General features: G+C 39.9%; 1 protein-coding gene across 1 annotated transcript in view; it reads left to right on the plus strand. All coding sequences in view use genetic code 11, as the record gives it.

Annotated features, from left to right (window-relative positions):
• Positions 1–205: 205 nt before the first annotated feature.
• Positions 206–15,194, plus strand: part of EGR_09928 (ELAV-like protein) — a gene marked incomplete at both ends in the record, with an annotated part of 19,164 nt that continues 4,175 nt past the window's right edge. The window contains 6 exons of the mRNA XM_024499177.1: positions 206–860; positions 3,339–3,442; positions 4,396–4,552; positions 4,778–4,921; positions 7,557–7,915; positions 12,124–12,524. Of these exons, the coding sequence (XP_024346405.1) occupies positions 206–860; positions 3,339–3,442; positions 4,396–4,552; positions 4,778–4,921; positions 7,557–7,915; positions 12,124–12,524 (1,820 nt within the window). The remainder of the gene's footprint in view (positions 861–3,338; positions 3,443–4,395; positions 4,553–4,777; positions 4,922–7,556; positions 7,916–12,123; positions 12,525–15,194) is intronic.

The following is a 15,194-nucleotide window of genomic DNA, read 5'->3' on the forward strand; positions in this document are numbered from 1 at the left end:
TACATGATTCAAACCCTCGATTTGATTTATACTTTTGGATAGAACCATTCCAACTACAAGTGTTCCAAACAGATCCTAACCAATAGAATAAGCGAACTGACCCCTTCGTTTTAATTGGGATATGCGTTAAATGAAGTTAAATCTCGATGATGTCTCCTGTAGAACATGGAATAAGCCCTGAGAAATTCAACGGAGGATATACACCATGAGCAGTAGTCAAGGCAAGAAACACACCACGACCTCAAACAAGAGCATTAACGACACCACCCCCACCGCCGGCGCTACCGCGATGGCCAGCACCAAGGCGTCCTCTGAAAAGTTGTCACGCCCCTCACACCTCGCATCCACGCCGGACTCAACTCAACGTACAAAGAAAGTGAGTTCTCGACGCGCTACTACGACAACAACTGAAGTCAAAACCTCCTTCCCCGACTCTGACACCGAGCCCAGTGACATCTCTACCGCATCCTCTTCTTCCTCTTCCTCCTCTGCTGCGGCAATTAATCGAATACCCTCAGAAATGCAGTCCTCCGTGACTAGTGAGTACCGTGTCTCCTCCACTTCAGCCGAACTGCTCCCTGCTTCGTTAGACGACACTTCTACGCCAACAAACGACGTGAAAGAAGAGTTGGGGGAAAAGGAGAAGGGGACGGAAGTTGAAAATTCGCATCCGAAGACTCTGGAGAGTGAAGGATTCATTAATACGACAAATTCCAGTGCGGTGGCAGTGGGAGAGGACACGGGCACAAATTTGATTGTCAACTACTTGCCGCAGAATATGACCCAAGAGGAGATCAAAAGCCTATTCTCTAGCATAGGCGAGGTGGAGAGCTGCAAACTCATTCGCGATAAGTCTACATGTGAGTTTCGTGAAAGCGACACTGGGACCATTTTTTGAAGGAAGATTTTTTTTAGCACTCCAAGTCGCCACCTTAATTCCTGCGCTCTCTTTGATTTGTGGTTTTGCCCTGGCCCACCATTATTTTTCGCTTATCTACTTTGACTTTTAAAATAAGTCATTAGCAGAAATAGTTGCAATTGAAAAAAGTTTATTTTGGCACGAAAACACCCATGCTGATGCAGTACGTATTGGGTGTGACAGGACTGGCTAAAAATATCAAACTAAATAATATACAATTTGTATTTTAAGCCTACATTGGCTGACGTTGTCCATAAAAATTCCTTTTACCTTAATTCATACAAATTGCCTAAAGCATTTTAAATGAAGTAAAATAACAACACTGGTTAAGTGTTACTATCGTTGCGGTGTTTTGTAGACTTGGCGGAGGACTATTTACTAAATTCGTTACTAATCTCAAGTATTGTCATGTGTGGTTATCACTGCCACCTTTGTCTATACGCCTCTCGCATGTATCCCAAGCAGTCTGCTTCGATTCTTTCAAATCGGGGGAACTGGTAGGAAAAACGATGGAGATAAGATTCTAACATTTCACCCTGTAAAACCCTGTTAACAACTGAAAAGACGTTCCCAGGGTAAATGCATAGATTATGGGATTGGTGATCCTGTTTCATGCAACTTTTGTGTGGGATGGCATGCAGTCGTCACGAGTGTTATGTTTACTAAAACGGAGACGTTTTTTGAAATGCCCTACCAAGCTTTAGGCGTTTAAGGCCGATGACTAAGGGGACACAAGTAACAGGCGTTTCAATAATTTATGATGCATTCAGAATTTCTATGCCTAAAAGCAAACAAGAATGTATAAATTGAGGCTTTTTTCAATTAAGTTAATTTTCAACTAGCGTGTAAATCAATTTTTTATATCATCTTCGGAATTGAGAGTTGTGATTTATTTGTCCTTTTCATGATGCTTTATTTGCATCGTCGTTTATTCTTGAACCAGAGAAACCAGAAGTGCTGAGTATTTTATCAAGCAACGAGTCATGGTGAAACCTTTGGATAGTTATGACCGAGTAAATTCTGCGTTTTGGCTTTCTGGAGCTAAAACGCTGCGAGCTCAAAGCTTATCTTAGAATGGATTATCCCTAAATAGAACCATGCTTACACAACAAGTGTTAACTACTCCATGCAAATTATTGCAATACTCGAAGCTATTTAAGTTTTTAAATAAAAAAATATGAAGTCAGAAGTTTATTTACTTTTCAAAGTTGTTGATGTAGCGACCCGAGTCTTTCTTGTCTTCGAAAGAAGTCATAATACTAGGACAGAAAATGTCTTACCGATGTGGCCTGGCCTTAAGGCCTTGTCGCCCAGCGAATTTACAATCGCGGAGCCGTAAGCGCCCGTGGAACGTAAACGAAGAGCCGAAATAATAATATAGACTGTTACACTTCAAATGACGACAATGTCCTATCTCGTTTATTCAATCTATCTGGTCAGAGGAGCAATTACTTAAACTTCGGCTTCTGTATTATGTGACAAATGAAATCAAATCGTCTTAAACATACGTGCAGGTGATTTACCAGTCTTTTTTGAGGCAATCCGGTAATGCTAAAAAGTACTCTCAATTCAATGTCGGATTTGGTGGGGTTCGGGTTGTTCGGTGACTAACGCCGAGACGTGCGATGAGTCATGCAGCGGAGCCCAGGCGCCCACGCACACACCTCCACCAGCCCATGATAATCCAGAAATGGCAAAAGCCTTTCAACTTGAGGGAAGAGGTAAAGATGGATCCAACAGTACCAAAATCAGCAGATTGGCTAACGTGAATACGTGTAAGTGGAGGCGATTCAAGGCTAGTTTGTCAGGGACTGGGACGGTGCCCTTTCAATCCCCTAAAGTCTCGATTAGCACTTTATTACTTACCACGTTTCCAAAGTTAAGTTGGATTGTCACTTTCAATAGTGCCTGAAGTGTTATTTTATTCTCAGCTGGATGGGTGGTTCCTGAAATTAAGCTCACTTCCGAAGCTGGAAAATTTTTTTTATCAAAAAGTTTGCCTACCAAATAGTTTTTACGAAATTTCATGAATTTTGGTTATGTCTCAATTTAATTCAATTTTTTTAATCTGCTTAAAAATGGCAATTCTTTGTACGAATCTCTATAATATAAGTGGCACCTGGTTTTCTACTGGCAAGTAATTTACTACGCATTTAAACTACCATTTGCTTGCAATTATGTTTAGGCCTAGTGGCCACCCTCTGTGTTCATCACCCACAACAGTGATAACTTCCCTTTTTATCAAATAGAACATTATTCGTGTTTTGGCGATGCACTGTTACATCGGACTCGGTGTTCTGCCATCGTTAATGAGAGCGCTGAAGTAGCAGTAGTCGTCCCTCGATGCTTTTGAAGCAAAGATGCTTATCTTCATGCGATTTATGCCTTATTGCGTCCATATTTTGCCATTATTTTGTAGGCCAAAACCTTGGATATGGCTTCGTTAATTATTCAAATGCCAAAGATGCCGAGAGAGCGATTAATACACTGAATGGACTTCGTCTACAAAATAAAACAATTAAAGTAAGTTGACCTTTAATGCGCTTTGAATAAGCATGCTAAACGAATATTCAGGTATTTAACATTTGGGTTTAGTGGATCGTTATATTGTAGCCATACGTGCCCACTTTCCTTGAATAAAGGAAGAAAGCAAGCTGCATATGATTACCTGTTTTGCTCATTTGATATTTTGCATAATTTTCGAAGGCTTTGGCTTTTTGGTACACAAAATAAGGTTTTTACAAGCAATCCCTCACATGGATGGGCTTGCCTGGGCAGTGATCAGGCTTTAGCCAATCAGAGGGGCAATTCAAGTCGAGTCATGGGTTCCGTGGGGATGATAAGTAGAGCAACTTTCGGCAAAGAAAAATGCGTAAACCGACCTTTCACGATTATGACTGTCCCACTGACGCTCTTTATTTGCAGTCAGGAAAAAGGAATTCCGAAGAAAAGAAGGGTTTTAATAACCTCTGGAACAAATGCAATTATTTTGGCCACAGTTGAATTTATGGTCAATTAGTCAATCATTCTGGCTATTCGGAGCATGATGTACTAATTTGACACAGAGACGTACACAGAAGTCTGTGACGATTGTCAAATGACAATACGCAGGTGTGGTTTGTGGAATCTACCGGATTGGTATTAATTAAAAGCATTTGCGGATGTTTGCTTTTATGCTGAAATTTGTCTTTAGTACCTTGAAGCTCTCGTATACGTACAAAGCTTAACGACACAATTCTGTGAAGTCCAAAGTTTGGCAAGCTATCTTTAATTCAAGTGTGAGGAAGTAGGCACGATTGATCTCTCCAAATATACTGTCAGATGTTTCTAAAATAACGCCAGGGACTACGCGGTTGATTACACCTTTTGTGCTATTTCGATGCCTGCATGATGAGTTGGATTAAGTCATTACATATAGGTTAGCAACAAATTACCCAAAAAAGGCAACTGACAGAATGGTTTGTTGGATGTTTAAGCCAGAGCATGACGTGCGAATGCGAACACTTACGATGACTAACTTATGTTCAGACATGAGAGTGCGAAAGGATTATGCCATGGAACTAATTACAATGTATATCTGCACTCGATTGCCAGTGACGCAGTTATCGCACAAGATGTACCAACCAGGCAGAGGTATTTCGAATTACCTACGCCTCTCCTCCAAAGATATTTTATCTTTGGTAACGAATTCTCGTTTCTGGGCTATATAGAATCCTGCCGAAATAGTTCTCTCTACGAACGGTGGATGAACCTGTATAAATTACATTTAAGCTAATTTAAAGGGGGTATGGTCCGGTTTGGTCTCTTGTCATTTTTGAATAATTAAGTCGGATCTCTTTAATGTTTAGGTTTCTTTAGCACGTCCGAGTTCTGAATCTATAAAAGGTGCCAATTTATACATATCTGGACTTCCGAAATCCTTCACACAGCAGGAAATGGAGAAGCTGTTCGCCTGCTGTGGGAAAATTATCACCTCTCGCATCCTTTACGACAACAATACTGGTAAGTGTTTTGCTCGTGAAAACGTATGGAGTGTTCGTGCTTTTTTACACTTCAGGCGTTTGGCAGGAAGGCAAAAGCGTGCTGTAGCTAATAAAATGAGATCGTTTTTCAATTTTATTTGATTTCAGCATTAAGGATGAGATTTTCCCGTCCCTAATGTATGATGCTGTTGCTTTGATGTCTCGTTGCTGAATGAAAACCGACACTTAAAGACGAGCAAAAGTTTTAACCGAAACCATTCCCCATATTTGCCTTAGTAAAAAAACATTTATTTTATACTGCATTTGGTAAATTTATTTATCGTATTCGTGCTGGAACTCTCGCTTTCGCACAAGAAGTGAAAAAGATAACTTGGGAAACGGGCTTTGTAAGGGTAAGCTCATTTTTCCCCAAATCACGACCGAACTAGAGTAATTCGTACGGAGCACTACTGTGTTTACACGACTATTCATCAGTGGATTCGGTTTATTTGCTTTCCTTCCCGCATTAATTTCTAGATTGGTGTCACACTTTACCAAAATTAATTATCATCTACGTCAGTCTAGAGATTTCACTCATCGGTAACACTTTTACTAAATCATTAAAGCGTTGAATGAGAAAGTTAATGTTGAGGAATCTTAGAGACTTAGAAGCTAATAGTCTTCAATCTTCGATCAAGTCAGCAGCGGTTTTGTGGACCCTAATATTCCACTCTATTCACCATCTCCTATCCAAACGTGCAAGGTTAAAGCTTATCGCTCATTCAAGTGAGGAAATACCGCTTCATCATAGAAAGCTTGATCGAAATCAGCAGTACAGTTTAGCTACTACCAGCTTCTTTATTCAGGACTTTATAAGGCAGTATACTTGTGAACCCCAAATGTTTTTCATTTCACCAGTTTAAAATGCCGTTGAATCACAAGAGGGTATGAATAGCGTAAACATTCTAAAGTATTGAAACTACCTGGCTTAATTTTGTGATTTGAGCCAGTTCAATAGAGTTTTCTACGCCAAATGGTTGGAGTTTATTAATTTTAAGTTGCAAAGACTATGGTATCACCAGGAGAATCGTCAATCGGATAGTGCCTTCTGAGATGGATGAGTACCTAAGGATCTATTTACTATTTCGCTCAACTACTCATCCGATGTTAATATCATCATTAAGCAGAAAGGTGACTCCATGATGCAACTTGTTTTTTATAGCACATTAATTTTAGCTTTACCACAATTTTTAGGAAAGTTTTTTAAGCAAAACAAACTTATGCGTTATGTAATAGCAGTGTTGACGAAACATCCTGGTAACCTAAGACGTGGACACGGCGAAGACATAATCGCGTAGGAATTGAATACAACATCAGCTATCCGTGGAAACTGGGTGTTTCTTACCTATCCGTTGACTATAGTTGCACAAATTTCACTTTTTCATCATAATGTAACAATATCCTTCCTATTCTATAATTATTCCTGTTAAACTGGTCCTTTTATGGTCCATACCTCTTCTGCATCGTTAAGCCATTTGAAGGAGTATGCAGGAGGGCTGTTGGATAAGTGGTGGCCTAAGATTAGAATTTGAAACAGCTTGATCACTCAGCGCACACTGTAAGTCCAAAAACACTTGGGGAGGCCATAAAGGTGACAGTGGGTTTATTGAGTTACAGCTGCGAATCTGCTCGAAACGCAAATCACTAGCGACGGAAATGCTGCCAAGCCAAGGTGAATAACCATCTCTTCTTTTGTTTTCGGTAATGAAGTAAAAATAAATGAATTGAAAATCCAGAATTAACAATTGCTTGTTGAATATAAAAGAAGTCACTTTTTAATCTGGTGACCTCCAAATGTGATGAACTTTTGCTATCATTTTTTGGATTATTCATAAACCCAACATTAAAATAGTCATGTGAATAAGGATTCCCCATTATAAAACTAAATTATACCTAAAAGTCAAAACAATTTTTGGTAAACATGGTGATGGTAAAGTCTTATAAAACAACCTGATTAATGTGGTGAGTAAGTGTTTTATCTCTGTGCCTTATGATTGGAGATCCCTTGAGAAAATTTTTCGCAGTTAATTTGAGTAACTAAAGCAAATTTTGTTTTCATAACAATGTGCTAATGAAAGGGGGAATTCACAAACAACACGCCCACTTGCAAATAGAAGCCTTGAGTTATTTTAGGTGTAGTACTAAGTGGGAAAATCTTCATCAAAACATGTTTTGAAATGGACCCTAACTGAACCATCTTTTGAAAGTTTCAATTAGTAAACTATTCCATTGCAGGAAAAAACCTACCATTAAGTTTGTTCAACCGACTTTTAAGTCCATTGGCTCACATTTTGACACAAATATAGTGTAATTAGGTAGTGGATACAGCAAAACTATTACACTTATTTCCCAATACTCAGTTACTGTTCATTCTGATTGAATGGCGCACAGCCGGATAAAAATACCAGGATTACATGCCATCAAAAAGGAATGCATCAACTACATTTTAATGGCTTGCTTAATCAAATTATTATTTTCACTTTTTAATTACGGTTAAACCTGGGGTATACATTTATTAATGAATTCATTCATAGCGTTCGCAACCTACACAGAAGGTCCTTCACAGTTGGTACGATTTACCTGAAACACTTATTGTATCACCTGCATTCCCTTAGGTCTCTCAAGGGGTGTTGGATTCATCCGCTTTGACCGTCGTAGTGAAGCGGAGCACGCAATTCGCCACTTGAACGGCGCGGTCCCACCCGGTTTCACGGAGCCAATCACCGTAAAACTCGCAAATTCACCTTCCGGTGGTGGTGGTAGCGCTGTCTCAAATCCCGCAGGTCTCATTAATCCCGTAATCCACCAGCATCATCAACAACATCACCAAGGCCTCCTCCTTGCCGCTGCCGCTGCTGCTGCGGCAGCAGCGGTGGCCGCCGGATCGGCGGAGGTCAAAGCCCCACTGCCACCACCACCACCCCCACCACCGCATTCCGCTCAGCCCCCCACTGCCATGGCTTTCATGCATCAGGTTGGTATGTTTCTAATGGCAGGACAGTAACTGGATTCCATCTACGGACAACTAAACGCCTTTTTTGCCAATAACCTTTCTCAAAATGGGGTAAATTATCAGTGCTATTTCCCTGCGTTAGGTCGATGTCCACTTAGCTGAAGACACCATTTTATCGGAGGGCTATTGTATCACTTTGCGACTGCACAAACTCCCCTTGTGCTCGCCGAGTACTATTTTAGAATCTGTTTGGTTACTTGCATAAAAATGTCTGGTTTTAAAGTCATTCAATGGCCTTAAAGTGGATCAGTATCTTTCCAAAAAAATTTGATACATTTCGATCGCTACGGGACAGTTGCACAAAACTACCATCATTTGGTAATGCTCGAAGTACGTGCTTGTAGACCATATTTTGGCAATTTTGTGTATAGATAAAACCGGGTAATTATTTGGGTCATGCCTAATCCATGTTTCTCCCTTAATTGGAACGCAAACACTGAGTTGAAGTTCAACGGCTCTAGTTATTTCCTCCTTGTAATATGTTTTGTATTCCACTAGTATTTATCTCGTATACAGAAAATGAATGATTAGGGTATGTAATTTTGCTTTGCTTAAACTTATGTTATTGGAAAAAAAAACATTTTTTTTAATGGTGTTGTACCGCTAGTACTGTTTCCCAACTCAGGCCCCGGAAGGACAATAAATCGCCTAAGATAATAAAGGTGCTGCTTAATTCTGACTTGGTTAATGGATGATTCTTCGTTTGACTTGTGCAAATGCATGATGATATTACACCGTAATAAAGCAGTTGGGGGCAATTTCCATCGACATTGAACTAAAGTATGACTGCTTTTATCTTATTCGGCGTCTATTCCTGCAACAGTGACCGACTTCTTTGCATAATGCTCTCTCTTCGTAATGACCATTCAGTTACTTGTTCATTTGGATTTCATTATTTCAGAGCACTTGATTAATTACTGAAACAAAAAGCTCTTCCACTAGTTATGCATTCGCCTCATTTTTACTGACGTCAAGTGCGACTCTTCATTTATCAATTTTTTGTCTGCCGATCACATTCTTACTCAAATGTTTGACTTCGCTTGGGGAAAAACTGCCACAAATTCTAAAGCTGACCTAAAGGTATGTCTCAGACACAAAAGTATTTTAATGGGAGAGGTTGACCGCACCTTTACGGGGAATAAAGTCGGTTTTTATTTTGTTGGGTTGGTAGGCTTCTCCGTTATCTATTAGTCACCTATCTGTCAGTGGCTGCTCTATTCAACTGATTACTTTGATTGTTGAAGGCCAGAGCCTGATTGAGTAATTCTTAAACGAGAAAGGTGGTCAACTTTTCACCACGACAGTGATGCTACTCATAGTTGTAAAGCATATATTTTGCAGCTATATTTCCTACTTTGCTATACTTACTTGTCAAGCTCCGATCAAGCAAGGCTGTCTAGCAATACTAAGTAGAAGTTCGGGAAGGCTTTATTTAATCAGTAAGGCCTGGCTTAAGTACTAGTAAGACAGCGTTTAAAGAGGATGAGGACATCTTTAAATGTGCGAATAGACCGTGTAACTCCTCGAGACTTTCTTAAAGAAAAGAGAAGACAATGCTCTGGGTAGAATACACATTATTGACGAGCAGAAGGGCTGAGGGGCTACCACAGGCCATCCCCTTCAGTGTCCGCTTAACTAAAAGGGAAAAACTAAGCAAAAAATTGAAGTATTACAATAACAGTCTGAATCTTTGCTTAAGTCATGAAAGTCCGCACATGTATGGGAGGTTTATCATTCAATTTCGGAGGTCACAGGCACGGCTATGCCTTCAGAAGGATATACAAACCCCAGAAGCTGAGGCGCACAGTTACTAAAACGTTTCAGACCCTGTTTTGCTTTTATCTTACCTCATTTCAAATACAGCTAAGAAAAAAAAATTTTCTAGGATGCTATCGTCTTAGCTTTGGTAAAACCGAAAGTTTCTAATGAGTGGTCGCTTGTTCTTTGGATATAGTATTTTTATAAAAGATCAGCGCATAATGTACAGTTTTTTTTCACTAAAAAGTCTCCCTTTATTATGAAGCTTCTGAAGTTGTAACAACTACCTACATGTATAGTTCTGGTAGCAAGGGGCTACTCAAATATTAAGCTTTGCGTTTCTGGTATCCAAGAGCTACCAATTATGGCAATTAATAAAAGAAGCCCATTTCCTCCTTTGCACGTGCTTTATTCCACACTGCTAGCAAAGGTAAGCTGCTGTTCGAAGAGATTTATTATATGGATTTGATATATACCAAAGGGCTGTGAAAAATTTGTGGTAGGGATTTTCTCGTCATCATTCTATTTTTATCGGTGCTGCACTAAAGGGAGTGGACGGAGCTTGGAGATGTTATCAAGTTCATGCAGAAGTACCACATCTGGTTGTTTCAGATTTTATGATGGTAAATTTACTTTTAGTTACATGGCTTAATAACATCGTCCATTGGTTGATTATACCTCCTTTTTTAATGAAACTCTTTATAACATTTTTATACCTTGGTGAACTCTTTTTTATCATTAGTCGAGGTGATAACATCTCTGCCAGATGGATGGCACCTTATTGAATGGGGAGAGTTACTTAGACAGATTTGTGGACAGCATCCAATTCGTATACTCTTTAAAGCATTGGCCCTTTACGTGATCGGGATGCCGTTTCCCCATCTCTTCACTTTCCCTTACCTAAAACGTTGGGGTTCAGACGGCATCTTGCCCCTTGGTGGGAAAAATGGATTGCTTTTGAAAGTAATGGGTTGTAGTTAATGGCCATGTACAATCGGGCTACCCTGTTTACTGACTTAAGTCTTCGCCCAGCGTTGTAAAGACTTACGTTCAGTCTAGCTGTTGATATATCTTCTGTGCCTACTTTTCATACTTCCTGTGTACAGTAACGTTGTAATTCCTTTCGACTAAATGAAGGAAACGCCAAAGCAGAGGATAATCAAGATTGACAGCATAGTGTGGTATTTTTCATAACGCCTCCTTTTGTTATTGAAAGGAGGTCAAATAAGTACTTTACAATAACTTTTGTCAGATTCCGTAGGAAAGGTTGAAAGTTTGTTACTACTTTGTGCCCTAGGAGCTGCTAATGATTTGTACGGGGTGTAGATCTTAAAATAGTTTTATTACCATTAATAAAGTGGTACTGAAGAAGTGGAGGTGTGATTAACATGATCAAAGTTGGACGTATTCATTGTAAAAGATATCATTTATTGACTAAATGTCCGTTTTACATCCCCCATTACGTTCGATGGTCTCCAATGTCTTTTCTCCAGGTGGATAACGTTGGTTGAAACGATGAAAACACAATGAACTTAAAACCCACTGCAAAATCTTTCAGTTAAAAAGCAGTGGATTGACTTGTATTCTTCAATATAATAACTTTTGCTGGATAAAAATCGCCAGGATATGCATTCGGTAGGTGTATCAGAAAGCCGAACAAAGCCAATCGGTGAGCCCATTTCGGCATCCAATTGCACCCCACAAAAACGTGGGAAATTGGGTTTGAATGAGATCAACAATGCCGTAAATTCCTTGAATCATATCCGCCTTAGGCGTAATCGTCTCGCTGATTCCTCAATACTTTGACACTTTCAAGACACATGCCCCGTGATTTTCCTCAAACTCTTGTAACTGGAGGAAGATACTTTCCCCCAGGAAGAAATTAAGACCATTTAATTAGGATTTTAGGTCATTGCTCTGAGTTACCATCATTTAGCTCCTAAAATAAATGGCTTTTCTGCGTCTGTTTTTGTATAGCAATATAGTACTAATAGACTTCTAGGATGTTTCAGTTCTAGTGGTAGATACAATGTTAACCATGGTGTTTGTTCCATCACGCTTCCATCAATGTAGGCTATGAATTATTTGTGGCAGCTTAAGCGTCTTGGAGTAAATTCTAGTATAGTTCAGAATAGCTGAGATCTGAAGGTGCAGACGGTAAATTTCTTCCTAACTAAAACTTATGTGGAATTGTTGCCCACAAAAATGTAAGTTATCAAAAATTTGAACGTGACCTTGACAAGTGAAAACACATTTAAGCGAAATAAAAATTTAAAAAATAGGAAGGTCTGTGATTTGCATTCGGAAAATACTTCTAAGCCTTTTAAACACACACAGAGGCTGCCTTGAATACACAGCAAGGGTACTTGAAAGAACCACAGCCATGGGGATATCTTTTCATTCTATCTTAGATGGCCTCTCTCCCAGCAAATTTTACGTTGGCCGCACACCCCATCATGCAAGCTGCAGGCCACGGCCCACTCCACCTCGCTCCATTCCACGACTCCGTGGAGTTACTCCCGCGATCGGCCCCAGCAACAAGCAGTCGGCAAGTTCTAACCGCAATGACCGCCATTCACGTGCCAGGCGCGCACGAGAAGGCTCTCGCCACTGCGCCCTTCATCGGTCTTCCCCTGGCACCACCTCCCCCGCCCCCTCCTCCACCTCCCTCCCTGGCAGGCTCTCAGGGGCTGCACCACCATCCTCCCACCTCTACTGTCTCCGTCGCCGCTGCCGCGGCCGCTGCTGCTGCGTCGGGAATCTTTGCGCCACTAAATGCACGATTTAGGCGAGTTTTCTTGGCAGAGCATAGGTTGTTTTCTTCGCCTTTTTGTTGGGTCTGCTTAAGGAAATAAATCAAAAATATTCGACTAAAACTTAAAAGAATTGCTCTGCAGTCGTATCTCAAATAAATGTCAATGTAGTAATTTAACGACAACATATGCTTACCGCCGCCTTTCATCTGATGAAGAGTGGTGATGAAAACCCGAAAATTATTTCTCACAACTCCATAGCTGGAGCTGGTGTAGGTCCTGTTGGATTGCGTAGGCGGAAGATGGAGTAGCTTTTTCAGAAGAACGACATAAATATAAGTATTAACATCGTCAAGTTTTCTGTCCCAGATTTTATCTATTTTAATTCATTTGAAAGAGTTTTGGTTTTTTTCGGCTACCAAATTGTTCATCTTTTTCTCAGCCAAAGGATACTTTTAGTGTTTTCCTCACGGAGTTGTAAATTTCGTATTCTTACTGTTAAAGCTGTCTTTATAAGACCACCTATGCGTATTGTGTAGTATCTCGAAAATTTAATCATTTAAATGCGATTTTGGAGATCGTATGAGTGATATTTTTTTTATTCGGTACTTTATAAGAATCATTATACTCATAAGAAAGCAAAACTATATAAGTAGGGGAGAGCACCGCAGTCTCAGATATACCTTACTTATAGGAAGTAAACAAAAACAAATATTTGGTTGGAATAGATTATTGTGATGAAAGAGGAAGTAGAAGGAGGACGCCTATTCAATTACACCGCTGCCGTTCTGCACGGGTCGCTGCAGATTTGATTGACATTCAAAAATGATCTTCCATTCAAGACTGGTTTAATAAAGTTTGTAGCCTCAGACGCACACCGTTTTTCAGGTTAAATGGGAATATTGCTCTTTCTTTTAACTTTGGATCAATAAGGAATTTTAAGGTCGTTTGCATGACATTGAAACTTGAAAACATTGTGTCATCTTTGATAAGGCGAGACTAGCATGGGAAATCGGAACAGCGATATCCCTTAATACATTTATAAAATCTTTTAAGGACAAGTGTTACTTTATTGAGTTTCACACCTCTAACCTACTTTTAAAACACCAATGCTAGTCTAACTTCATCGTGTTACCCCACAAACGGCGTCTGTAGCCTGCTCCTTGATTTTATACGAAAGAAACGCCCACGTTCCCCTAATTTCTCTTTATACTTTGTGCAAATTCCTAGAAAAATTTTGCTTCCTTTTTAGGGGAGACTACTCTCTGTGTCATCCACCACATATCTCACCTGTTTTCTTACTTTATTCGGGGTAAATAACATTGTCACTGCCAAACCTTCCAACTCTGGCCCTCTTCGAGGGTACAGCCTTTTGCTCGCTTTTGACACTTATTCAAGTCACCTTTTTCTCCTTGCTTTTGTCTCATGCCTATTAAACTAACTGCTTTCTTGCTTACTTAGAAGTCAGCGAGCTAACAAGAGAGTCTGTAGTCATTTCACTTGCTCGCCTAATTGCTGGCTAACGCAAAACCCTAGCTTCTATTTTGGGACGCTTAAAAGATGACAAAATGCTGGCATATTCTTCTTTTTACACTTCCACCGACCTGACTTAAGCCCTCTACACTGCTCTTAAAGCGGTCTCGGTATCTATTTTCTAGACAGGGATGGTCCCGGTCATATGATAACCGGTCGTTCTATGAGCATCCCAAATTACTACTCATTAATGTGCTCGCAGGTCCTCAAATTTCAATTTTTGGCTCAACGCTTCACTTGTTGAAGCTTGGAACATCGTATTTTTCCTACAAAAATTATTGCAACCGTAACTGTTGAACAATTTTTCAAAATTTCGCTGTTTTATCATGAGATGAATAATAAAGTACACCTCTGCCACCTTAGCAGTAGCTTGTTTTGGCTACCTGGCGTTTTTATCAGTCTGATAAATAAAGTGGACGGTAGATAGTTTTCTGGTCCAATCGCGTTTTTAGCAGCAAGCTTCCCTATAACTCAACCGTTGAAATTAACGTGATCAAGTTAGTTTAGCTATCAAATCCTTGATTTAGCAACTATATTCAAACTTTGGTATTGACTCACCCATAGTTTTTGGGTTTGCCCTTCGCTCTAACCATGATTTATAGTTACCCGCCTTGGATGGTCGGTTTTCAAATTGAATTCTCTTGCCAGAGCAGAACCTCTCATACCATCATATTGGCACATATGTTTCACGCGTTACTTCCTCACTAATCAAACCTTTTTTTGTACATTTTCCCCTGATCGGTTCAACTGTACAATTTCCAGTAGACCACAAGGTAGGTTTTGAAATAAGTTGCCATTTTCCGAGAGTTTTCTAGAACGAGTGATTAAAAGAAGGATAGGTACACCTAAAAACAGGTGTAATTATCCTTGAAACCAATGATTGTTTACGTAGGACTTGGAGATATTAGTCGAATGACTATTTGTTGTACTTTTAAAGTAGCCTTAGTGCTTCATACACTGGAATTTTGTTGGTACTCATTTTTGCTACATGGCACTTGCCGGAGGTTTGCTTAAACTCAAGCATCAAAAGTAATCCGGACGTCCAGCACTTGAATTAAACACCAGGAGGGACCACGCAAAATCTACAAGTCGTCTTTCCTTGGGATGATAGATGACCAAGTAACATGCGCTGATTGAGAATCGGCACCTAACACCGATATTGCATGATTGATTGGCGCTTGTCACGCCAGCAATTG

The sequence above is a fragment of the Echinococcus granulosus genome, assembly GCF_000524195.1.
Source record: "Echinococcus granulosus chromosome Unknown EG_S00176, whole genome shotgun sequence".
Lineage (NCBI taxonomy): Eukaryota > Metazoa > Platyhelminthes > Cestoda > Cyclophyllidea > Taeniidae > Echinococcus > Echinococcus granulosus.